The sequence below is a fragment of the Perna viridis genome, chromosome 9 (assembly GCF_037379345.1).
Source record: "Perna viridis isolate PV_CMFRI_1.1 ecotype Kerala chromosome 9, ASM3737934v1, whole genome shotgun sequence".
NCBI classification, from domain to species: domain Eukaryota; kingdom Metazoa; phylum Mollusca; class Bivalvia; order Mytilida; family Mytilidae; genus Perna; species Perna viridis.
Genome location: NC_142453.1, coordinates 33694000 through 33719422, shown reverse-complemented (window position 1 = coordinate 33719422; position 25423 = coordinate 33694000). Strand labels below are relative to the sequence as shown.

Here is a 25423-nt window from a genome sequence, read left to right as displayed (position 1 = left end):
GGGGATTACAGGATTTCTCCACTCGAGATAATAAAAATTTAAATTTAACTATCGAGAGTGGAGAAATCCTTTAATCCCCGTGAGAAATGAGGAAGATTCTGTTTCTCCCATGAATAAACCCATACAAAATAAATTTAGCTTATATAGGTTGGTAATGCGATATGTTTACTATTTGACTGTCTGTTGTGTACATGGCTTGGAATGTAGAATATTCAAAACTTCAATCTTAAGAACATTCAAATAATATTTGGGTCAAACTTTTACCACATAATTGACGACTTTGTCTGCCGGTACAAACTGAGAACAGAGTTTCTAGTGTTTATTTTTTTTTACATTCTTTAACATGGATTGGGTTTTCTAATTAAGTTATTTTCAATGTCATGGAAGATGCGAATACGTACAATGTGTTTACATTTATCCAGAAAATCATAAAGAGATCTTTTATCGGCTTTTTCTCGCTTGCACCACTCTTCGACTTAATTAAAAAGAATTATGACATGTGTGTGCCACCGCAACTATAAAATCTTGTTTCTTTAGCGAAACATATGACAAAATGATATCAGTTCAATATTTTTGTTAAACCCCAGATTTTTATTTTTAGTACGATTGTTAGCCTGTATCTGCGTAATCAAATTGTATCATATGATACATATATTTTATCACATTTTCAATTCTGATGAACGCTATATTTGTGGCCATGAGTGCACAGGTCGCAAAATACACTAGCATCCGCGAAAAGTCAAGGAGGGAGTTGATTTTACTTAAGGTGCCGACTCTGTGTGTGTGTGTGTGTGTGTGTGTGAGAGAGAGAGAGAGATACAGAACAATATTAATCCTAAAATACTTTCTGCATTTCCGATAGAGAAGAAAACAATACCTTTGTACCCGCAAGCAAGTGTTGTTTAATCAGCCACTAAGACGCACAATACGTAAAAATTTCATTTTCGCTTTCTGCCGGGGGGGGGGGTGGGCATCGTGTTTATGTAATTCTGATTCTCAGCGTTCGCTTTTTGTCTCCGTTTTTATACATTTGAAGAGAAGATTTGATTTTTGTCACGAACAACCTTTTGTTTAAGTAGATGTTTTACAAAGTGAGTGCGTTGTTGCTTCTTCAGATTTAATATGTAGGGTAGTAGTTTGTATGACATTGCATTCCACTGACAACTAAGATAAACCTGCTAAAGTAAATATGACAACATGCAGTTATTGCATGTTAATTGAAATCGGGTATACACGTAGAAACAAACTTCCTAATTTAATTGTCTGCCATACATCCCAACCTTGAGTCTTTATCTTGACTAATATAGAATAAAACAAATTATATTTAAGCCCACTATATATAAGTATGGTAATAAATATGCACAATGATTCAGCAAGAACTTAAAAGAAACTGATTATAGTACAAAATGATCATGTGGTCCGTCAGTCCGTTCGTCCGTCCGTTCTCAGTTCTTATCCACACAACTCCAAACCGCTGAATGGAATTTGAACAAATTTGAACGTTACACATCTTTTATCAGATGACGCCATAGTTGAAGTTCTTTTTTTTCTGTTTAACCATTTGATCATCCTAATGAAAAGAACCTTTGTTTACAATTCTCTAGTTGAATTATGTTCTGAGTGCATGTTTACTATGTGTGTGTTAAGTCTGTTTTCTGTCTTTAGACTCGGGTATGACTTAAATGTTCTCTAACTCGACAGAGAACTAGAAATCATTGCCTCGGATGTCTGGATTTTTCTGCCTTGCATTCCCAGTGGTGTTAGATTCTCAATGTCTTTGACTTGTCGTTATCATTCCTATATTGCGTTATTTCTTTATCACCGTTCGAATCCTTATTTGTTCCATAGGATATAATAGATATCAACAAAACACATACCCCGAGAAACAATACGCCATTCCCTTAAATGGTTGTAATTATAAACCAAACGTCATTGCCGCCTCGTTTCTTTGGTGAAAGTGTCGGGGCAACCGTGTCATTTCTCGTTTTATTGGAATACCAAATTAAGTAAAACTATACACACAGTTCACAACAGGGTCATCGGGGGTGGGGGGAGGGGGGTTGGAGGAGGTCCAGACACATTGAAAAGGAGGGTGCCAGTCCTGGTTTCTCAGAAAAAAAGGGGGTGCTTGGACATTATTTGCCATCTTTTTTATCAATTTCACACATAACAATTTTTTTTCTAATAAAAAGGGGGTGCAAACTCCCTGCACAACGCTCTGAATCTCGCACTTAAAGCGAGACAAGAGATGTTGTGGGCGTGGAATTCCTGAGAAATCAAGACAAATTGTTTCCCAATTTCAGGGAGTGCATGCCGGATCCGCTTGTCTTTGAATCCGCGCCTGGAATAATTTAACTTGATATGAGTCACTTTCCTGCAACATTGAACAATTCATCAATTTATTTTCAAAAACAGTTCCCTTACAAACCAGTGATTTACGGAATAAATGGTGAAACGACCTCACGTTATAAGAAAACCACTGCATGTAAAGATAAATCCACATAAGGTAAATATATGTTGACATAACGTAATCATAAAACCACAGAACGTAAAGACGAAAGTACAGAACGTAAAGACGAAATGGCAGAACGTAAAGACAAAACGACATAATGTAAAGATGTTCCTACATAAGGTAAATACAAAATGACCACATGTAATTATAAAACCACAGCAAGTAATATAAAATTGACAACACGTAAACAAATGTGTATCTCATCAGACAGTTTAGGCGTTCCATAGATATAAATGAATTTGTAATATATGTAATTATGATGATATTGAAGCCGAACACCATTTTTTCTCAATATGTTCTCACTATACACAACAAAGAAAACAATTAATTGAATAATTGAAAAAAAATCAGTAATTTTTCGTACTTCTATTTTTTCCATGACAGAAATAATTTACTTACTATAAAAGCTGTTCATACAGCACACTTAAGTTAATAATAAACTTTATGAAAGAAAGTTGGAAGATTAGAATAAATGTTTAAATATTTCTGTAAGTTTAAACCATTGTCACATCATGCTCACGTGTGATTATCCAATTTGTGTTAATATGTTGCTTTGTTATTCTTTATGTCACATGTCATAACCATTTAATGTAAATGTGTACATTGTATGAGCTAATAAATGTTATCTATTGTCTATTGTCTATATCATTTTTTGTATGTGTGAACATACACGTATAAAAGGATGGACCTACTTTCAGTAATAAGTCTTTTACAATATATATATCTTATGTGACTCTATTAGCTGCATTGCTCCATCGGATCAAATGGATACAGGGAAGACATAAATATAAATCTCGATAAGCAATCATTAGATTGATATGCTTATGTTCACATCTATAGCTAAAAAATACCTTCATACTTTTATGTTTAAAAACGGATAAGCATTCCTCATGTTAAACTCCTTCTTTATGTATAAGCTGCCTCTTAGTTACATTTGTAGGAGCACCTAATTAACTGGGTAGATTAATTGCCGCGTAAGAGTACACTGCACAAACTGTAGTATATTTATGTACATCAATGTACAAAGATCCGCGATAAACTCAATTGATACTTGTAACAATGGTCGGATGCACAACCAATAATTGTTAAGGTGCGTACACCGGATGGCGAATGTGATAGCGTCACTAGGGTGCAGGCCATGCCCTTAAGAGAAAACCTTTTTGTCTGTTCATGTTTCCCATTCCTCTCTGTTGTTATTTTATACTTCTCATTGATTTTTGTCCAGCATGTTCTTTTCCTGATTTTTTTCTATATACATGGAATATTTGCAACTGGACGTTGAAGTATAAACAGTCAATCAATCAATTATATTCATAGACGTATAGGCTTTTTTGGTTCCGAATTTTTCTTGGTACGAATTGTCAAATTGAACAACATTGCAATTGTACGCGTTGCATTCCCTTGTATAAATTTTACCCATTTATTTTACTTCGGTTAGGTTAATTTAAGGTAAACAAACGTAGTTTTTGTAAGTTAAATAGAAATATCTAGTCCAGATGCAAACTATTCTACAACAGTGTAATTCTACAATATCAAATTCTTCTGAACATTTGACCATAGCTTCTTCATATATATACCATGGCATAGATCGGGCAAATATAGATCAATTCGTTGGACCCACATTTTGTATCTGATTTTTGTCTTACCAACTGTTTATACAAGTTTTATCCCACCTCCGTTATTCATCTACTATGTGTAATCCAGACCTTGGTAAATCTTTATTTTATTTTCTACTGATTAGATCGAATACATGTACAAAATGCATTTATTTTAGTGTGGGACATTTTACATCAATTGCTTTATTGCTCACAGATACAATGATGAGGCATTACAACTCCTTTATTGATCACACTCATACAACAAAGGGGACCATCTGACTTCTTTACACATTTTTTAGTCACATGATATACTTTTCACTGATAAAGAATATTTTTGTATAACCTTCTGTAACAGGGCTTCTAGTGACTAAGTATAGGTGATTTGGAATCTTTTATTCCATTCATTATTTATAATTCATAATAAAAGCACCGAAACAATAATAAAGAATACTTTGTGCAATTTAGCAATAAAGATGTAAAACATGTTAAATTATCAAATTATAGAGAAAGTATAGGATTTTCTATCATAGTATACGATACCAGTTCAAGACATACATATACAATACATATTCATTGTTTTAGAATATCAGAAAGATTGGATGGGGCTAAGAAATGGAGGTTTCACAAGGCTTTGCACAGCAATTTAACCCCCCCCCCCCCATTTTGTGCCGAGTAACCCATATTTCCAATATGCTAGGACACTGGTTTTGTATTGTGTTTATCCTGCAAATAAAAAAAAATATTGGTTTTAACCTATTCTATGTAAAATCATCTTTTTAAGTGGTTTACAAAAAGTACCCCCTCTGCGTCTCCAATGACGCAGCATGGAGTAATATCTTGGGGATAGTATGGGTATGCAAATCCGTGCGTGTCTGTCCATTCATTTTAAAACAATACATTTGGGAGAAAATGCTATCTGTATTTGTAACCTAAAATTTGTATGCATGTACATCTAAATGACTTTGAAAGTATTTTTAAAAATATTTTCTTTGTGATTTAATGCCGAAAAAATGATCCTTATACAACACTACGTTTGTGGGCCTGCACTTTTCTGAAGAAGTTGTTGGCAATGGGCTCTGAAATGAGTTTGTAAATTTATTCTTTATTTTGAACTTTATGTCGTGAAAATCAAATATTACAATAATATAAATCAAAAAGGTAACTGTTTTACACCTTGATACAAATGTCAACAAGTCTTGTCAAACATTTTTACTCTATCACTACGTCATGAAATGAGTCATTGATGCATGGAATTTGGTGGTGGATGCATATAAACATTAAGATTCTAGATGTTCAACATTGTACCATAAAACATGGAATAACAAGGTGATTTGACTGGGTCTGAGAGATCAGAGATGAGCTGAAGGACTGAGAAGGCAGTAAATGGTGTGACATCTGACTGTGAGACGGAACGAGAGGGAAAGACCAGCATAGGGTTACAAAATAACACAAAAAATACTCAGACACCATTTATTTATATACATTACATAAAAAACAAGTCACAATTTCATCTTTCCTCTTTCGTCTACCCCGGACTTGACTTTTTATGACTTTTTGTGACCTCGATGGGTGTTTCTAGAAAGCAGAGGACGCTTACCCTACAGGTGCACTTAGTCCATGCTCCCAGTTTTTAGTGGAGTCCGAGTTGCTCATTTGCTTTTGTTACTTTGTGTGTATGATTTTAGTTACTTTATGTTCTTTGTTGTGTATGTCTGTTTTCCATGTCTGGTCTTTGTCCCTGGATTACATTCTTTTGATTTCCGCTTCAACCTTGGTTACCTTGATTACTCTTTCAATATTCAAAATCTTTATTTTCAATGAGAAGAAATATTACATGCAGAAAACATACAAAATTGTTAATAGTTTCCAATGCAAAAAGTAGTTCTGCCGCGGGCGAAGCTTATTCTAAAAATAACTGTCCAATATCGATTTAAAATATTGAACATGCAATATTTGCAGAAGATGCGTCCTTTGCAGGATAAATGTATTAAACATTTTTTCAATGACTTTTACATTATATTCAAAATAGTTAGTCAGTGTGACTATAAAAGCCATGGATGTTTAGCATACCTTTGCAAGATTGAGCAATATTTCGTTTTTTCAGAATGTACTATTAAAATAGTCTAACTGGGCATAACGAAAATAAGGTTCACACGTGTACATGTAAATACATGTTGATCTAAAAAAATCATCCAAGTCTGGCCGTCAATGTTAAATTGTTGTTCCCTTATACTGTATATTGAGAACAAGGGATTGGTTTTTAATTAAAATGAGATGTAAATGTACATATATCTTCTCAGTATTACTATAAGCTGCCTGGTTGGTCTTATTATGGCATGCTCACCTTGATTGAGAGAGGTTTTGAGCTTGATCTCCAGCTGAATCATACCAAACAAAGACTTTAAAGATTGGTTGTTACTGCTTTTCTGCTTATCACATGATATAAACTTTCATAAGAGAAAAGAGCCTTATTTCGCAGGTAATTTAAGGTAAACAATCACTGGCTTCTGTGGGCTACTACATACAATGTAAAAAATCCCACTCGTGTGTGTATAGCTATTAAAAAGCCAAGTCTGTTTGATTGCACAAACATTTTCATCCTGAATAACATGAAATATCTGTCACAGGACCACAATCAAACCCCAATCAATTTAATAATCTGTCAGTATTACTATGTACCATATAATGTCATTAACCTATTACTAAATTACTTAGGTAATTCAATTTAATTTTCAGGTTTGTAAGCCATTCATGGAGAGCAAGGACAGTGTAATTTCTGAAATTAAACCAAAGAAAGGTTTCACATGTGATATTTGTAACTATGTAACATACGACAAGAGCAACTACAACAAACACCGGAAGCGACATGGGAACCCCAGGTCATTTCTATATAAAAATGATTTGGAATCACAGATTGACTCAAATTTAGACTCTAGTTTGAATACTAAGGATTGTGACCCTGATAATGAATCATTAGAACTTAGGCTTCTTGAAAAGCAAAAGTTGGAGTCCTTGAATGTGCCATTGAACAAAGGAGAGAAAATAAGTTCTACCTCATGTAGTTCACAGTCAAATGTAAATGAAGACTCAGAATCAAGTTCATATCTTCAAAAAGAGAGAACATCATTTGAAAAGTCTGCTGTGTTTTCTTTCAGTACTAAATCTCAAACATTTATTAATTATCCTAGTCTTTGTGAGCAGTGTGGAAAATCTTTTGGTTCAAAGTCCAGTCTTACTTCTCATATAAGGAAAACACATATGAAAATGTTCAAATTTCTCTGTCCTGACTGTGGAAAAGGCCTCCATACTGAAAAAAAATTCACTGTTCACATGGCTAAGCACGAGGAGGGTAAAAAATCAGTGTGTACATTTTGTAAGAAAGAATTTCAGAATCATACAACTTTGAAGCAACATCTTAAAGTTTGTGAGGAACTTGACAAAGACTTGCATCTCTGTGAAATTTGCCAAGCAACGTTCGCAAACAGTGTTAGGCTACAGTCCCATATAAAGGGCATGCATGGTGAACCTAGGTTTGCTTGTACTTTCTGTGAAAAGAAATTTAAATGGAGATCTAGTCTGAGTTCACACTTACTGCATTCTCATAGGAATCAAAAAGCTGATTAATAGAATTACACTACTGTCAACACAAATTTTAATTTCTCCACTCTCCACTCTCCACAGTGGAGATATTTTGAGTTGTCATAGTGTCTCTACTCTCCACATTTCAAAAATTGTCAGTAATTAACTTCTCCTGTCTTTATATGTTATGTAAAGGTATATTTAATGGTCCTAGCAGTTAAATAACATTTCAGTAAAGGACAGAAAAAATATTGAAAATTATTGAAATTGAGCAATTTTATCCTGGTTTTTACTTTAGTGGAGTTGCCCCGTGCAGGTCCGGGTGTCAAAAGAATAGACCTGCAGCAGCGCTAAGCTTGTCATAAAAGGCAACTAAATAGTGCTCAGAACCGTAGCCGGGGGCTAGGGCGCTCTGCCCACAGAGCAACTGGGATGTGTGCCCCAGGTGGTGGAATGGGGTACCCCTGGCGTGTTACATGCTGGGGTTATCAGGCTATAATACGGAAAACCTGACCGCAAACCATAGTGATGCACCGTGTTGGGAAAGATGTCACGTTCCTCGCACGTTAAAGAACCCTGCTGTGGTATTCACCCGGAGTAGGAACCATAGGGCTCCGCCACAGGAGGCTAAACTGCCCGACCCTACCCACCTCTCCCTATTTCCAGTGGCAATCAAAATTTGTCGACCCCATTGCCCTTGTGTCCCATCCCTTTTTCATTCATCATCATTTCATGTTCATTTTATCATCAATTTCATGTTCATTGTCTGAATATAGCTGAAATATTGCTGCTCGGATGTTAAACCCCAACAGAATAATTAAAGAAACAGTATGGTTGCAAGGAGGCAGATTCAAAATACAAGACAATTTTACCATAAAAGATGTACAATGTACATGTAGCATTATGTAAATGATATGCAGTTACCAATATGTAAAAGTGTACAATTATTGTGTTCTCCTAAATGTGGCTACCCTTTACTTGTGTTTTGTCTTGTCTTGTCTTAGAGGTGAAGCTCTAAAGGTGTATGTATAAAGAACTTACTGATTTCAACTACATGTAACTGCCTCAGGCTATCTCAAACATATTAAAGGACAATGTTTATATTGCACTGTACCAGAACAATATGTACATACATGTACAAAAGTTCTAGTTTAAGAACTACTCATTGTTTTTTTTTTAATTCATTGAACTTTGAGGGAAGGCAGATGGTTTGGTCTCCTTATAAAATTGAAATTGATATTATTTCAATTAAAATGTTATGGGTAACAATAAAAACAGCTTTCTTAGAAAACAATATTTAGGTTGCTGAGACTTGTTCCTGGTTACCATTGAGTCAGCAGGAGGCTTGAAAGGGGCTAAAAAATGCATGTTTTAATAGGTTTTTACTGAAAATTTTAAAATTAAATCAAGAAGATTTGTTATTTAGCTTTCTTTTATAAAAAAGATAATGTAATGCATGTTTTACATATTTCTTAAGGAAAAGTTTGGGGTAAGAACCCCCTTTTATTAGCTTTCGGATCTGCCACTCTTGACAGATATATTACATTTCCTCTTTAATTCACATTTAAATGACTATCCAACCAAATCATTGAGTTCATACTTAAAAGAACAGAACAAAAATAACTGCATTAAATATTAATATTTTTAGAGAATATGTGGGTAGTGTCCCCTCTCTGACAGTATTATGGTGACCATTCATTTGTACATTGTTTCAGTTGTTACACTCATAAGTACATGTAGCTTAGTTTTTATTTATTTATTACAAACCATATGTAAAGGTGAAGGGCCTTAAGAACTTGCAGAAGATGTAGCAACTGCTAGTTTGATATTCCATTGGAATGATAGCAATTTTCATTAGTAATGTAAACTTAGCCATTAGATCTGATGGTAGAGGTACCACTTTCACCTATTATAATCTGCTTGATGGATTTTTATGATATTTTAGGGAATGATTGAGTAGATACACCATTGTACACTTACTATTTTGATTGTTTATCCAAATAAATTTATGGTTTCTTTTGGCATAGCTTTGACTTATATAGCGTCTTTCATCTTGCTATTGTACACTTCTTATTTTGATTTTTTTATCCTAATGAAATTTTCTTTTTCCAGTAGCATTTCATGATCTTTGCCATTGAATTGGACTGATAAAATGTGTTACCAATTTTGCATCAACAACTCCCTTTAATCCACTGGAAGACTTTTCATGTCACTTCAAGTATTGATGAATGCCCAGAAGGGAATTGAATTGTGTGTCTGTGTAAGTTCTTAAATGTAAGTATTTGTAAGAATCAGGCAAAATAAAAAACTAAAAAAACAGTTATGCATGTCAAAAACCCACCAATCTTACAATATAATTTCACTTAAGAATGGTTTATCTACATAAAAAGCCACTATTTGATCTCTGGGTCACTAGATTAGTTCAGACATTTTTCAATAGAATGTTAGAGAATTGAAATTTTTGACACATTTATCTGCCCTTAAAATGTTTATTTTCAGTGCATTTCATGAAATTATAACTCAATTTACCAACATGATATGGAAAATCTTTTCATATTTCCTTTATTCTGATGGAAGAAATAGTCAAATTTCACTTTCAAAATGGTGGGTATTTTTTCATACCATGTTTCACCCTCTGCCTGTTTCTTACAGAGACTGACACTTTATATGAAATGGAGGTTTTAGTGAATTTGCATAAATGGTCAACTCTCTTGGCTGTTATCTTATTGACATATTATAATGTGTACTTATGCTTGGCAATTATTTTTTTCATTGCAATTAGTGTGAATGCATTACAAAATTTTGCAAAAAGACATTTAACCGTGTATGATAATTTCAAAGTACAGTATAATGTAAGAATGATTTCCCTTGCAACTAAACTGTAGAAATTACTGCATATTGTTCAAAGATGACTGAGTTATAATTTCATGCATATATTTCTGAATTTATTGTAATTACAGTGTGCAATACTATTCAAAGGCTTGGGGTTTAGAGTCTTTGAGTTAAAACAAATAAGGATTTATCATGTACATGTTTGGAGTATATTAAAATGCTGTGTGACTGTTTCTTAAAGCAGAACTATCACAAATGTTTTATGTATTTTAGTTACTGTTCTGATAAAAATGTTGAGATTTTCACAAAACAAATTATTTATTTTAATAAAACTAATAAACTTTAAATTCGTTTTTACATACTATGTACCAAGCCATTGTCTTCCCTGCAGTCTCTCATGTCTATCAAATTATTCACATACATGTTAAAAACTAGTTTTTTTGTTGTGTTCTGGTCAATTAGAGTTCATTTTCCTTCCTTTAATGTCTATTGAGTTATAAAGAAATTAAGAAGTAGTATTTTGTTCAGTAATGTTAGAAATTTACAGGAACTACAAACACTTTTTGTTGTGTGTTATTCCTCAACGTTGCAGATGACGTGACCTCTTGTAAGTTTAGTGTCATTCAATACATGTACATGTATTTGTTTTTGGGTTCATTGCCTAATTGGCATTGCCCATTTTCCTAATTTAATTATGGGTTGCAATTGAATTACTTTGTTCCAGTTTTACTGTTTTATTTTAAAGTACCGTCTTTTAAAGGTCATTGTGCATTTTTTATGAGGTATTCTAACGCAGATGTACCTTTTATTTGAAATTGACAGGATTATCGAGTTATCGTTCTTCTCATTTGAGTTCATCGAATATGCTACATGCATGTTTCTTTTTTTCACTCTTTCAAAATTAAATCTGAAGCGTTTTTGTTTTTTTTTGTCTCATTTTTGTTCGTGATCAGTATTCTTCATTAATATTTACCTACAACAGGTAATGTTAAAAATCATTTTCTAAAATGGTCATCCACACTCAGCACTTAAATTATGTTGCCATATCAACATTTTTTGTTGTAATAGATTTCAGATGTATGGCACAGGAAGTCTTACGGAAGAGACACATTTTCTCAAAAGAATGTTTATATAACATTACTTATCTACATCTAAATGGCGTGGCTTACATTTGCATTAAGCATCGAGTGAGGAGATACATCTACGCGTAATCGATACAAATGTACAATGTATCTTTGTACAGTCATTCCAATGTTCCTCTTTTCAAACGGAGAAACTCTGAATAACATTTTGCATGGTAGTGACTAATCTAATTTCAATGGTAAAAGTTAAAGACTGAACTAATTTTGGAATAATACTGTATTACAAATCTTTTTCTGGCGTTAAATCAGACATAATACTATGAAATATGTAAAAACCATAAATTAACAGAAGTAAAACAAAAAAAAATGTCTATTCTATTGATGAAAAATTGAAAAACAAATAATGTAGATATAGATATAACATATATCAAATTACAAGAAAGACAAACTGTTTACTAAAGACGGAAAACTAAAAAGATAGAAACAGCATAAGCATTATGTTCAAAGAGGGTCATAACTGTATTTCCTTGGCGTATCCATCTCTAACACTATATCTCCATTTGGTTTCTTCATAACTTTTAAATTTTCGGCTTCAAAAACTGTTTCTAAAATGTAAACAAAATAAATTTATGTCATAGTGAGGTATAGTAACAGTTAGCTGATCGTCAGCGTCAACCATATCGTGCGTTTGATTGGTTAACGCTGCGTTACGAAAGATTGTGGGTTTTTTTTTGAAGTTTATATCCACTAAGACAGTCAAATTATATCCTCGAAGCTACGTTGTCTAAGCTTTATAATGAAGAAAGTGAAGGGTGTAACGGATATACAGAAAGTGCTATCATTTTCAACTTTATTGTTATAGTGTTATTTAACTAATTATATATAAATGCCATGCATATTATCGAAACTTTGTTTAAACTTAGATCTATATATAGCACATTCAATGGTAATGTTTAGGGGATGGTGATAAGATACACACTTACATAGCGATCGTCCTAAGGACGATGACCGGATATTTCAAAATTTCCATGAAACATTTCAATTTATTGATTTTAAATCTCTTCCTCAATTGTCCACTGAACTAAAATAGGGATCACATCAGAGAGCTGGTAGAAGACCAACTCAACCCACTGCACATCATCATGCATGCTGTATTAAGATTGTTGTTATTTACAAGGTATTGAAAATTTGACTGAACATGCAATCTGTTTTAACGAAGACTTGTAATTATGTTTATTTATTTTTCTTTTGTTGAAAAAAAGCTATTTGTTGACGGTGTCAAATGAGTACAAATTAACAAAAAGAGATAAAAAGGTAGGTTGGAATAAAACAAAATAAATGAAAACTACACACCCACATTACAACGATGTGGTATTCGAACGAAGTCCTCCTTAAGGATCATCAATACGAATTTACTTTATGACCGTAGAAACTCTGAGGGCCTGATTTCAGTCTAACAGGAATATAACGTGTAATACAGAGTAATGATATTTACTGGTTTTGTATCTTTGATAAAAAAATGTTTATAGCTCACATCTCAAGATTTTGCTAACTTATGAATGTAAATGATTAATAGTTAATGTAAAACTGTAAAATGCATACAATATCAATATATTCAAATTCGTCCTCTTACAGATTACATCTGCCACATATTATTCAATCGTACAGTAATTATCACATTCACTCACTGATCCTACTCTATGAAATACTATTTCAAGTGTCAGATTATGACATACATTCACTGATCCTACTCTATGAAATACTATTTCTCTGTAAGAATCAGGTAATAACACCCCGCTTTGAAAATATAAGTATTGGTACCATCAGACGCAGATTGTCTATATTATAATCATAATTATAAAAACGAGAGATCACGAAAATGCACTGATAGCCTTGTAAACAAATATCAGTTTTTACTATAATTATGAAAAATCACTTATAATCCACCAAATGTGAAATGGCTGTAATTTGGTAATATCAAATAGACAGTATTTTCTCATGTGTACGTTTATTGTCAAATTGGTCTTTTTACATGTTTGTTTAAGATTTTATCCATTTACCCCTGATTTTAACAAAATCCTTTTGCAAAGACCTAAATTCCAGAATAAATTAGATGTATCTTTTATGTGCAATTACTGTATCAAATGATATTTAGTAAGTACCCACCCTGCTCCTTCTTTCTTTTCTTTTTCTTTATAGTTTTTTTAATACTTTCTACTTCTTGCTTAATCTTCTCAATATCCACTGGCGCTGCTTGCTTGGTTGATGAAACTAACGCCTGTTCGTTTTCTACCTGTTTAGTTTTTATTTCTTTTATTTCCCTTTTTACATCTTCAATCTTACTTTGTATACTTTTAATTTCTGATCCTTTCTTTTCAGCTCTCCTATTCATGATTTTCAGATTTTCTTCTAATTTGAATAGATTTTCTTCTAGTTCAGCATTTCTATTTGAAAGTTTCTTCATTTTTTCTTTATCTTTTATCTTCCTTTTTTTGTATTTATACTTAAGGTCTTCTACTTCCCTGAGTCTTGTATTAGTAAAATTTTCCAGCTCTGCTACTCTTGAGTCTAAACCTTTGACTCTTTCTTTTGTAATCCTCATCTCTCTCATCTGAAACATAAGAATGAAATCCACTAATAAGTTTGTTACATGTACATAATAGAAAATACACGAGATAAAACACACTTTTAAACAGAACTTAAGTGCAAGCTTGATCCATTTAAAGTTCCGATGTGTAATGCATACTAAAATTATACCTGGTAAACTATATTTGATTGTACATGTATGATACTCAAACATGCCCATACCATAAGCCTTTTTGATACACGATACAACCCTAAAATGTTAAATTTTATCAAAATCTTAACAACCAAATACCACCTGTTTGATACCTTTGCTTGTTTGATGTTATAGATCTGGTTCATTTACACAATTTGCAGGACAAGTACAATCATGTTTGAAAAGTTTATTGAACTACCGAAATTGTGTGGAATAATATATATATACAAACGTCTCAGAATGTGACGACTATTTGCTACACTGCTCCATCGGATCAAATTGATACAGGGAAGATGTATAAACGTATAGAAAGGTATGTAAAATTCTCAACGATTTTAGAACTGTTAGAACTACCATACATCGTGTACTAAGTTACAGCTCTACATTAATCCTAGGAGGAGGAATGACCCGACCAGCGAAAGCTATATTTTTATATAGCCTAGCTGGCCGAGTGGTCTAGGGCGCTGGAATGTGTGCAGGAGGTGTTGCCATAGATGTCACAGCAGTACGATTTCAAGTCCCGCGGAGGGAACGACCACAAATTTGCATCGCAAATTGACAGTTCTAACATCGTTGGGAATTTTTCAGACTCTTATATAAGTTTACGTTATATTCCCTGTATCAATTTGATCCGATGGAGCAGTGTAGTGAAATGAGTCGTCACATATATATATATATAGTTACTACAGATGTAGATTTGAAAATAATTGCCCCGAGAGAAACTGTCATATTTATATCTTGCACTGTTAGTCTAGGACACATTCAAATACTTCGTCGACAATCATACTATCAATAAGTTGTGTTATGGTACACTTTCGTTTTTCAATCACAATGGCTAGAAACCGCACAAAATACAATATTTAATATTATTAACATTTACAATCGAACGGAAATAATGGTTGTCGAGATAAGATAGGCTGATAAGAACTACCAAGTGTAAGTGTCTGAAGATGTGGTTTTCTAAAGAAGACTACTTATCATTGCTATTATAAATATTTTCGCCGCATTTTCTGTAAAGATTGAAAGTATTTTAAGACAGCCGAAACAAAAAAGGTTTTGTTTATTGTTCGATCGCGATCAACAAGATTTTTGTGCATCGTTTTCTATCATTTTTTTTTTCAATGAAAACAGAAAACAAAAACACAAATAACCACTTTTTGTTTTAATAATTCTTTTTATTCATACCATCTTAGGGATTGTTTCTGGACGAAAAATTATACAATTGAAACCATATGATATACCAAAGTTTTTCATCCCAAAGCCTTTATAAAAGGAATACAAATTTGAGAAAAAACACACGCAATGAAATTTTTCATCCCAAAGCCTTAATAAAAGGAATACAAATTTGAGAAAAAACACACGCAATGAAATAACGCAAGGATCAATACAGAAAAAAGAATTATTTCATATGACTTTTTTAAAAATGAAAAGATATGCTTGTTTAATGATAGCTTAACCTACCTGGTGATGAAACTGTTCATCGTCTTCAGATTCATCTATGATGAAAATTAAGTTTGCATGTATATCATTTCATGAAGAAAAAGAAAACAAATCAAGAAACACATTCAAGAAAAACAAACGAATATATATGCAAACCAAGCAAACTTAAAACAGAAATGAAATCATTAATTTCCTATTTCCATATGATTAAAATGATTGTATAGTGTTATTTTAAATAACAATTTAAGACAAATTTTCATCAATAGGATACCATTATTGAATTATGTCAGTGTAAACTGGATTAAGAACATTCTAAGGCCTTGGTCTTTTATTGGCCTTTTACAATGGATTAATGTCAGTTGGCAGATTGTTATTTAGGCCAACCTTGTTATAAATGCCTACATTTTATCAATTAAGTTACTCGGCTTTGGTATTAATTATACCAGAATTAGTGAAATACTCTACCAGTTTTTCTTCCGTTTTTTCTTCTTCTGTGTTTTTTCTTCTTTTTGCTGTCGTGTATTTTTGCACTTGCCCCCAGTACATTGGACGTAGTGGTCTCTTCTTCATTGACAGTTCTATTTCTACTTGTGTAGTGCGTTTGTGAATTTTCAATTCGGAAATTTGCTTCTTTAGCAGCTGAAGTATCTTCGGTATGTACATGGAGGTTTTCATCCTGTGAAAGATTTGTCTCGTCTGACTGTTCATGGTTTTGGACATGTTTTGTACTTATCTCCCTTCCCTTGCTGTCATCAGTAGCATTTGCCTTTGACTCTTTCTCTGATGTTTTCTCTCCATCAACTGATGATTTGTCTGTTTCTTCTGTAGTGTTATCATCAGCTTTCTGATCATTACTGGTACCACTTTCACTTTGGCCACTACTCTGATTATCGTCATGAGAATCTTTATGGACATCTTCACTCCTATCGCTGTCTTCAGTTGCGTCACTCTCTGTCGGTGTCATTTCTTCGACTGGCGTTTTGTCCTCCTTTTCGATGAGTGTTGATGAATGTTGCAAGTTTTCTGTTCGATGCACTATTTCTGCAGTTTTCTCTATGCTTGATATCGGTCTTCTTTTTTCGTCCTGAAATGAAACTTTTCTGTCACGTGTATCAGTGCCTTCATCATGATTACTGAGTAGAGAAGTCACGCTTGCAGAGGGGTTTGCAGTTCCTTCATTCCCTCCTTTAATAAGAGGTTTCGAATCACTAACAGATATATTAGGTTTACAAGAACTGAAAAGAAAAAAAATAAGATATACATAAGTGTAAGAGTAATCATGGGAACCAAGGTTATAGCGGTAATCAAAAGAATGCAATCCAGGGACAAAGACCAGACATGGAAAACAGACATACACAACAAAGAACATAAAGTAATTAAAATCATACATACAAAGTAACAAAAGCATATGAGCAACTTGGACTCCACTAAAAACTGAGAGAATGGACCAGGTGCACCGATAGGGTTAGCGTCCTCTGCTTTTCTAGGTATTTTTTCCTGTGGTTCTTCAATTCATGTTTTGTATTCTGTGTCGTCGATTGAATTAATTGATTTTAGGAAAATCTACAACATAAGAACGAAATAGACAGATACTCAATACTTGCCGTTTGTACAACAAGCATGCAATAAATAATACAGCTACCAACACTACGCCACTTATTACAACAACTATTATTGTAGTTGTATTGTTTTTTCCGGATCCCTCTGTGGTTATCGAACTGCTGTGTGCACTGGTACTGTGAAAATCCTACAACAAAACATTAACGTTAAATGACAAGACAGTTTTGATAATAGACCGTTTGAAAAACTATATTTTCGTTCACTATAATAAACTTAACTAAATCTCAAAGCGCTGTTAAAATCCAACATTCTTTGTTATCATATCTTTCCTATAATTCACATTGACAGATGCAGAGGATACTTCAGTCGTCATGCTAAGTTCGTGAAAAGCTTGTAATTAGTTGAAATTTACAAACTTAATCTTACATCTAATGGTTATTGTCAAAGTGTTCGATATAATTGTGCAATCCCCACTTAATATTTTGTCAACTTATTTATTAATTCATTTTAAATCTGGAAGTACAGTTTTTATTACAAGCGATATAGGAAGGCTATGTAAGCATCCCTTTTCATACTGAATGCTGAAGATTGTTGTATACCTGCTGTCGTGATATCGAAAATAATATTGATTCGATTCCGTGTACAATAAGCTGTAAATTTGGTACAGGGTTCCAGTTGTATATGAGAAAGAAGATTATTCACACACAAAAAAAAACAAAACAAAAACAAAAACAAAAAAAAACCAAAAAAAAAAACAAAAAACAAAACAAAAAACAAACAAAAAACAAACAAACAAACAAACAAACGGAGACAATATGTTGCCAAAGTTTCAGAATGATCAAAATTTTGAACTTAGGGTGATGGGGACATGCTGAGATTAAATTTTGACATTTCAAGAAGATTCGAAAGTTGTCAAATCCAAGACAACCAATTTTCTTGCCAAAATTTAAAATGCTCCGATTTGGGTTAATTTTGATTCCTAGGGTGAAAATGACACGTTGAATCAAAACTATGTGAAAACTATGTGAAAGTGGCTGTTGTCGTGGTGACTTGTCCCGCTAAAATTTCAATATTTCCAGACTCGGGTATAATTTGCCGTATCTACATATTTATGCTTCAAAGCTATATGCGTACGGGAAATGACTTGCCCCATGTTTTGCGAAACATAAACTTAAATAGCATACCGCATTTAAGAAAGAGATACATGTAATAAACATAATACGTATAAGCAATCATGTATACGATAGATATTTTATTAAAAAGTGCCATTGAAAGCAACTGCTTACACTAATGCTGACAAAAATGAAGGAATAAATTATTGCAGTTTAATGAGAGATAAAATGAATCTATATGAAGTCGTTTTGAATGTATTCTGAAGTATCCATTTATTACACCATATGATATGTATATTGCATAGTCAGCAAATCTATGGCTCTTTAAAAATTGAACACTAGATAGAAAATACAACGATTCAACGGAAATATAGCATTCTTTTCTTACAATGAATAATAAGAACTCACTGTAAATGGCAGAGGTGCTGGTGTGGTCGCCGCATGGATTGTTGTTGTTTTGTTTTGGTACGGTTTCGTCATTAACGTTGATAATATTAAATTTGATACAGATTTATTATGTATAGGATGCTTTAAAGTGGTTGCTGTTGAAAAATGGGTGCCACTAATAGTTGTTACATTTGACGTTTCAGTCGGCATCGCTGTGACTGTTATATTTTCTTCCTCTCTTGTTGTAGTAGAAACTAAATAGTTCGTGATCTAACTATTATCAATACATGTATACACAAATGCAATCAAGTATTGTAATCATCATAATTCAATTAAATTGCAATGAAATTAAAAAAAAGATATGGTGTTTTTTACAAATTACGGAAGATTTCATAGATTAGCGGGGAAAACAGGTCTATGGATAAAAACTATTTCAAGCTAAATGGTAATAGAGACCGTACGTATTACTAGTTAAACTGAATCGAAATTAATAAAGAGATATATAAGCACATGTAGATGAATTTTGTAGATCTAAATTCATAGTTTAAAAGCTTTATTTAAAGTTGGTACATGTAAAACATCACATCACAAGCTCTAATAATCTGTTAAAATCGACATATATACAGTGGCGATCACTTCTAACCTCTCTTAAATTCTGTCAGAATCTGTCAGGATTTCTGTTCTACGACAGCAGATAGAACAAAAATCCTGACAGGGTCTGACAGAGGCTGTCCTGCGTCAGGACTCATTTTGCCCTATTCCCTGACAGATCCTGACAGAAACTGTCCTGGGTCGTGACAAAGAAGATACGAAAAGCTGTTCTAAACTGTCATACCCCTGGACAGTTCCTGACACTAAATGTTATATTATGTGTGACGTAATTTAGAACAGGAAGTCCGCTATTAATAAACGAAACTGTGCGACTAATGTAAATTAGCAAATCCGATTAAGAAAAAAATCTTGATTTCAAAATTTACATTATATATATATAAAGCTCGTCGTGATCATCATCCCGCAATCACTCAATCGTTGTTTATATTCCAATTTTCGTTGATCACGGTCCAGTCACCCATCGTTCAAAAATTATCATTGTTTATATGTATGATTTTTTTTTACATTCTGTCATACACTTGTGATATCGATTAAATTAAATTATTTAATTATAAAATTAAAGGTCTATTTATGTGTCTGTTCTATTATAACTGTAAAAGTTGTAACCAATACCTTTCATATGTTTAGTAATTCTCACGAAGTCCAAGATTGACAAAGTGCAATTTGAGTGAAAGCGACTTTTAATAACATAAGGGTCACAAATCATTTTAAGAATGTTAAAATTGACAATTTTAGCATTAAATGGGTGACTGATACCTAAATATTTCGGTCAAAATTCTTCAAATGTCACTTTTAGCTACGAATACGAGGGTGAACACTTCCAATTTACCTACATGGTCTTACATGTAGCAAATGTAGAAATTAAAAATGTTAGTTTCATAATAGTGACTGTGACACCTGTATTTAAGTAAAAATTCTAAAAATTCCGCAAAATGTATGAGTGCGAGCAGTTTTACTTTTCATGATGATCTAAACCTATTGACTATTTTTTTTCAATATAACTATCATGTGGGTGACTGTGACACATATATTAAAGTAAAAATTCTTTAAAAATGTTATATTCTTGCAATATGTATGAGTTTGAGCACTTTTGATTTCCATGAGGGTCTAAAAGTAATGACTAGAATACAAAATTTGTCAATATAACTATCATATGGGGTCTGCAACACATTATTTTGAGTCACATTTCTTTACAAATGTCATATTCTTGCAAAATGTATGAGTGCGTACACTTTTAATTCCACGAGGGTCTAAAATTAAATACAAAAATGCTATTTTTTTCAATGTAACTATCATAAAGTGGCTGTGCCATATTAATTTGAGTCAAAATTCTTCAAAAATATCATATTCTTGCAAAATGTATTAGTGCGAGCACTTTAGATTTCCATGAAAGTCTAATATTAATGACTCAAATAGTAAATTTTTCAATATAACTACCATGTGGGTGACCTCGACTTATATATTTCAGTCAAAATTCTTCAAAATTTTATAACGTATATATACATCAGTCAAAATTCTTCAAAAATGTCATATTCTTTCAAAGTGTATGAGTGTGAACACTTCAAAGTTCCATAAAGGTCTAAAATTTCTGTATAAACTGTTTCAAATTGTTAATATATATATAGGTACCTAGTATCATACCAGTGTCTAGATCTGCAATCAAAAGAATTCAGCACAAATTATTTAAAGTCAGGAGCGTAGCAGGTACGGCAGGATATATTTTTTGTTGGTACTGCATTCCATACATAGAAATCGGGTAAACAATTTTTCGGAATCACGTATATGTACTGAATGAAAGTATTCTCGAGCTAATGACTGTCAGAATCTGTCAGGATCTCTTCTAATCTGCGTATCTGTTCTATCTAGAACAATTCCTGACAGGAAGATGTCAGGACCCATGACAGATTATGACAGAGCTTGTCCAAAGCCCTGACAGACCCTGACAAGGTTTGTCGCGGGTCAAAACAGTTTCTGACAGAACTGTTCTATGACAGCGAATCCTGACAGAATCGAAGAGAGGTTAGAAGTGATCACAACTGTAACAATAATAACAATACGCATACGACACACAAGATATACGACATTAAAATACATAAAAATCAGCAAACCAAGCAAATAAAAATGGAAATAATTCAAAGGACAGATCATATCTGGGAATGTCAAGCTAAGCTCTGTCTATATTACAAATCATGCATTTTCTCATGGCTATATACATATTTTGTTTATATCAATTGACCTTTTTACAGTGGTATAGAGGCAGTTAACATTACAATGTAGTATTAATGGCAAAATATATATGTAAAACAACATAATTAAGAATATCAGTACAATAGGTTACGAAACAGTGTATGAAAGCATTACTAATGTACATCAAATTGTTTCATTATTACACACATTTATTACCCTGGAGAATTCAACTTTTTAATTATAGCATTGATTAATTTACATAATTTGCTAAGATCCGAGACGTTCTTAGCTTGCATTAGATCTCTCATGACAACAATATTTTGACGTGATCAAAATCTCAATTTCAAATGATTCCTTCTATGAATATCAAATGCGGAGCAAACAAAAAGGTAATGAAACTCATCACCAATTTCGTGCGATTTACATAAAAAGCATTTTCTATCATTTGGATTCATATTTCGCCATCTGCAAGATTCAATCGACAAGTTATGATTTGTAGTTCTAAATCTACAAAGTCGGATCGCCATTTTATGATCTAAAACTTTCAAATAGTGTTGGAACTCAAACTTTTCTTTGAAAATTCAAAAATTTATTGCCTCCGGTGAATTCTTAACTTGGGAATTCCATGACTGATTAAATTGATCTGTCAGTTTTTGTTTGACAATGTTATGAAGCCAGGTATTACTGACAACATTTTGTGTATCCCAAACGTATGACAATCCACAAATATCAAATATGGATTTAATAAAGTTAATCCAAATCATATTTTGTCCAACAATTTTCGTAAACAAAGTCTATACAAAATACCAGGTAGTTTCTCTTGTTTTCCTAATATTAATTTGGACCAGTAATTGACTGTTCTCAATTTGATGCAAATATTAAAGGGATATCTCCCAAGCTCCCCGTAAACCATGTAGTCTGGTGTGGTACTCTTCAAATGTAATAACATTTTACAGATTTTAACTGTACCAAGTTACAAAGCATCCGTTCAACGAAAAAGTTTTGTACTTATAACTTATGATAATAAAATATTTTCCTTGATAACATCTTTAACAGCAAAAGCATGGACTTCTTTTAATTTTGTACCTAAACATGTACTTACCAACAATCTCTGTAATTCTTAGTTTTAAACTGATAAAAAAGTGGCATAATTATTTTGTAATTTATTATAACTAAGGTGCGTCCAGACTGTTTTGTTTTTGTTTACTTTCGTTCAAATGGCCGTGATTATACCAAATCAATATGTATTTGGAAGACATTTAATTTAGTTTCTGTGAAGTTCTAGGTTTCATTCTTTCGAATTCTAACAGCATACTGTGATGCCTTCCTTAAAACTCTTTTTCACAGTGTCAAGGTCTAATAGATTGATTTATTGTCAACGAAAACACACTGAACGCAAAATAATAAAGATTGAAAAGCAATTTAAATAAAAATAGGGAAGAACTATGATAACAAATGACAAGCTTTTACTGCTACTTGAGTTTGCGGCATTGGTAGGTGTTGCAATTGTTGCCAACTGTTACAGTTCAACGAATCAAAACTACTTTTTACTATTTTTTTTTTGTCATTTCGTTACATCTTTGGTTTGGGTTATAGTTACAGAATGCCCATTATTTAAGATTACAGATACAATTTATAACACCCGCATTATTTTTCGCTACTTACAAAATTCAATGATTTATGCAGACAACAGCTTTCACTATATGCAATATATGTTTACTCCATTAAGAGCATCAATTCATTATTTAGAAAGTATATATTTGTACCATTTTTTTACGATTTGGAATTTCAGACATATAAATGAATATATAAATAATTTCGATGGCAAAAACAAAATAACAAGTTTCACATGGATGAATATATATGTAGTGTAATGTGTTATGGTTCCTCGGCTGATCACATTTGCCGTCGGCGTTGACGCAGGCCAATATGACAAGCATTTGGCCTATCACCTATTCGATATGAAAATAACTACGTTATAATGCCATATCGTTGTTTTTAATAAGTTAACCACCTTCTTTATATACCTTTAACACTGTTAGGAAGCATTATAGTGTAAATTGTTTGTCGTACCTCAACACTTGTTCCTCCTGTAGTGGTATTAATTCAATGTGGATCCTGAAGAATTCGAAATATCTTTTGGAGACAATCAGTTCAAGACTATTATCTGAATATATTAGCATTCAAACCTATGATTTGTCAACACTGTATACTTCTATTACCCATACTCAGTTAAAATCCCGACTTAAAACATTATGCATCGTTGTTTTTTTTTGTAAACCTAGATGCAAATATATAGTTCTTAGTAGAGATTACTTATACTTTGTAAGAAATAATTCCGAATCATCTTCCAAATATGCAGAGGAAGATCTTAACAAAATGCTGGAGTTCTTAATCGACAGCATATTCATTCAATATGGTGGACGTGTTTTTCAACAAACGGTTGGCATTCCAATGGGAATAAATTATGCTCCTTGAATTGCTGACCAATTTCTTCACTTTTATGAGGCTGATTCTATAGCTGATCTGATCCGAAAGAAAGAAAATCGTTTGGCTAGATCCTTTAAGCTCAATTTCCACTATATAGATGACGTACTAACTTTACACAATCCTAATTTTGGGGACTTGATACATCGCATCTACCCCAAAGGAGTTCGATAAAGGATACTACAGACACTGTGAAGTCAGCCTCATATTTTAACCTTCACTTAGAAATGGATGGTAATGGAACTATTGACCAAACTGCACGACAAACGTGATGACTTCTTTTTCATTCAGACTTGTCAACTTTCATTTGCTTTTGTTACTTTGTATGTGTGATTTTAGTTGAATTGAACTCTTTTTGTGTGTGTCTGTTTTCAATGTCTGGTCTTTGTCCCTGGATTACATTCTTTTGATATCTGCTATAACCTTGGTTCCCTTGATCACTCTTTGATACACGTTCATTGTTTTCGAAACTTCAGAAAATAATTCATAACATTTAGGGGGATGTAAGCCTATGTTGTACCCCTCACCTTACGAAAAAAAATAATAATAACATGTTCATCAGAATACACCAAGGTTCTTCATCGTAAATCTATAAGATATATATTAAAAAAGTACGTGCATTTCTTTACACTATTCAAAAACAGAATAACCTTACCGTGAAGGACCTGTTGTATCGTTGAAGGATAAAACATTTTTTGTTGGCTCTAAGGGGTTTTGACAAAGCATTGCAACTGGATTATCTGCGCTTATACTGATAATATCATTTGTAGAATATACTGCGACAAAATAACGGCTAACATCAATATTCTGAAAAAAAAAGTTTCTTTCTTTTTATGTTTTTCTTTATTTCAATATTAATAAAGAACTGCGCTTTATGCACATGATACGCCTTTTTTTTAAATTTTGAAACGATTCCTTTGTATGGAAGTTTACATACTCCTCAAAAGACTGTAAAATCCGATAGAAATAAACTTTTTTTCCCAACGAACTTCCTTTGTTTGCTTCTTCTTGAGGGTATGGGTATTAGTTTTGTAGGAAGTTAAGATGGGTAAGATGGTTGTTTTTATTACCCTTTTAATGATCATAATTTGCAATTAAAAGTGAAAAAAAGCCTTTGTCGTTATAAACACATGATTATTTTTATTATACTCCTGAAAATGGAAAAGTATCAACAACAAATTCATATAGATTCTAGCAAATTTCCTAGTTTCCTGACTAACCCGATGCATAGCTCTACTAGGCTTGTGGGCTTGTAT

The 25423-nt window shown here is 32.8% G+C and overlaps 2 protein-coding genes across 3 annotated transcripts; one reads left to right on the top strand and one right to left on the bottom strand.

Moving 5' to 3' along the window:
- Positions 1-3901: 3901 nt before the first annotated feature.
- Positions 3902-10868, top strand: LOC148607917 (uncharacterized). Of its 2 annotated transcripts, none has more exons than XM_088544487.1 (2): positions 3902-3961; positions 6847-10868. In XM_088544487.1, the coding sequence occupies exon 2, from the start codon at positions 6862-6864 to the stop codon at positions 7732-7734; it is 873 nt and encodes a 290-aa protein (XP_088400613.1). In that variant the 5' UTR covers positions 3902-3961; positions 6847-6861; the 3' UTR covers positions 7735-10868. The 2 variants fall into 2 exon arrangements, with proteins under 2 accessions (XP_088400613.1, XP_088400614.1); XM_088544488.1 differs by having other exon boundaries at positions 3922-3980.
- A 994-nt stretch (positions 10869-11862) lies between these two features.
- Positions 11863-24974, bottom strand: LOC148607916 (uncharacterized). Its single transcript, XM_088544486.1, has 8 exons — positions 24823-24974; positions 22783-22811; positions 18903-19135; positions 17427-17569; positions 16288-17057; positions 15844-15878; positions 13770-14214; positions 11863-12208 (listed from the first exon to the last, which is right to left on the bottom strand). Exons 1-8 carry the CDS (start codon positions 24891-24893, stop codon positions 12105-12107), a joined length of 1830 nt encoding a protein of 609 aa, XP_088400612.1. The 5' UTR covers positions 24894-24974; the 3' UTR covers positions 11863-12104.
- Between the last annotated feature and the right edge of the window lie 449 nt (positions 24975-25423).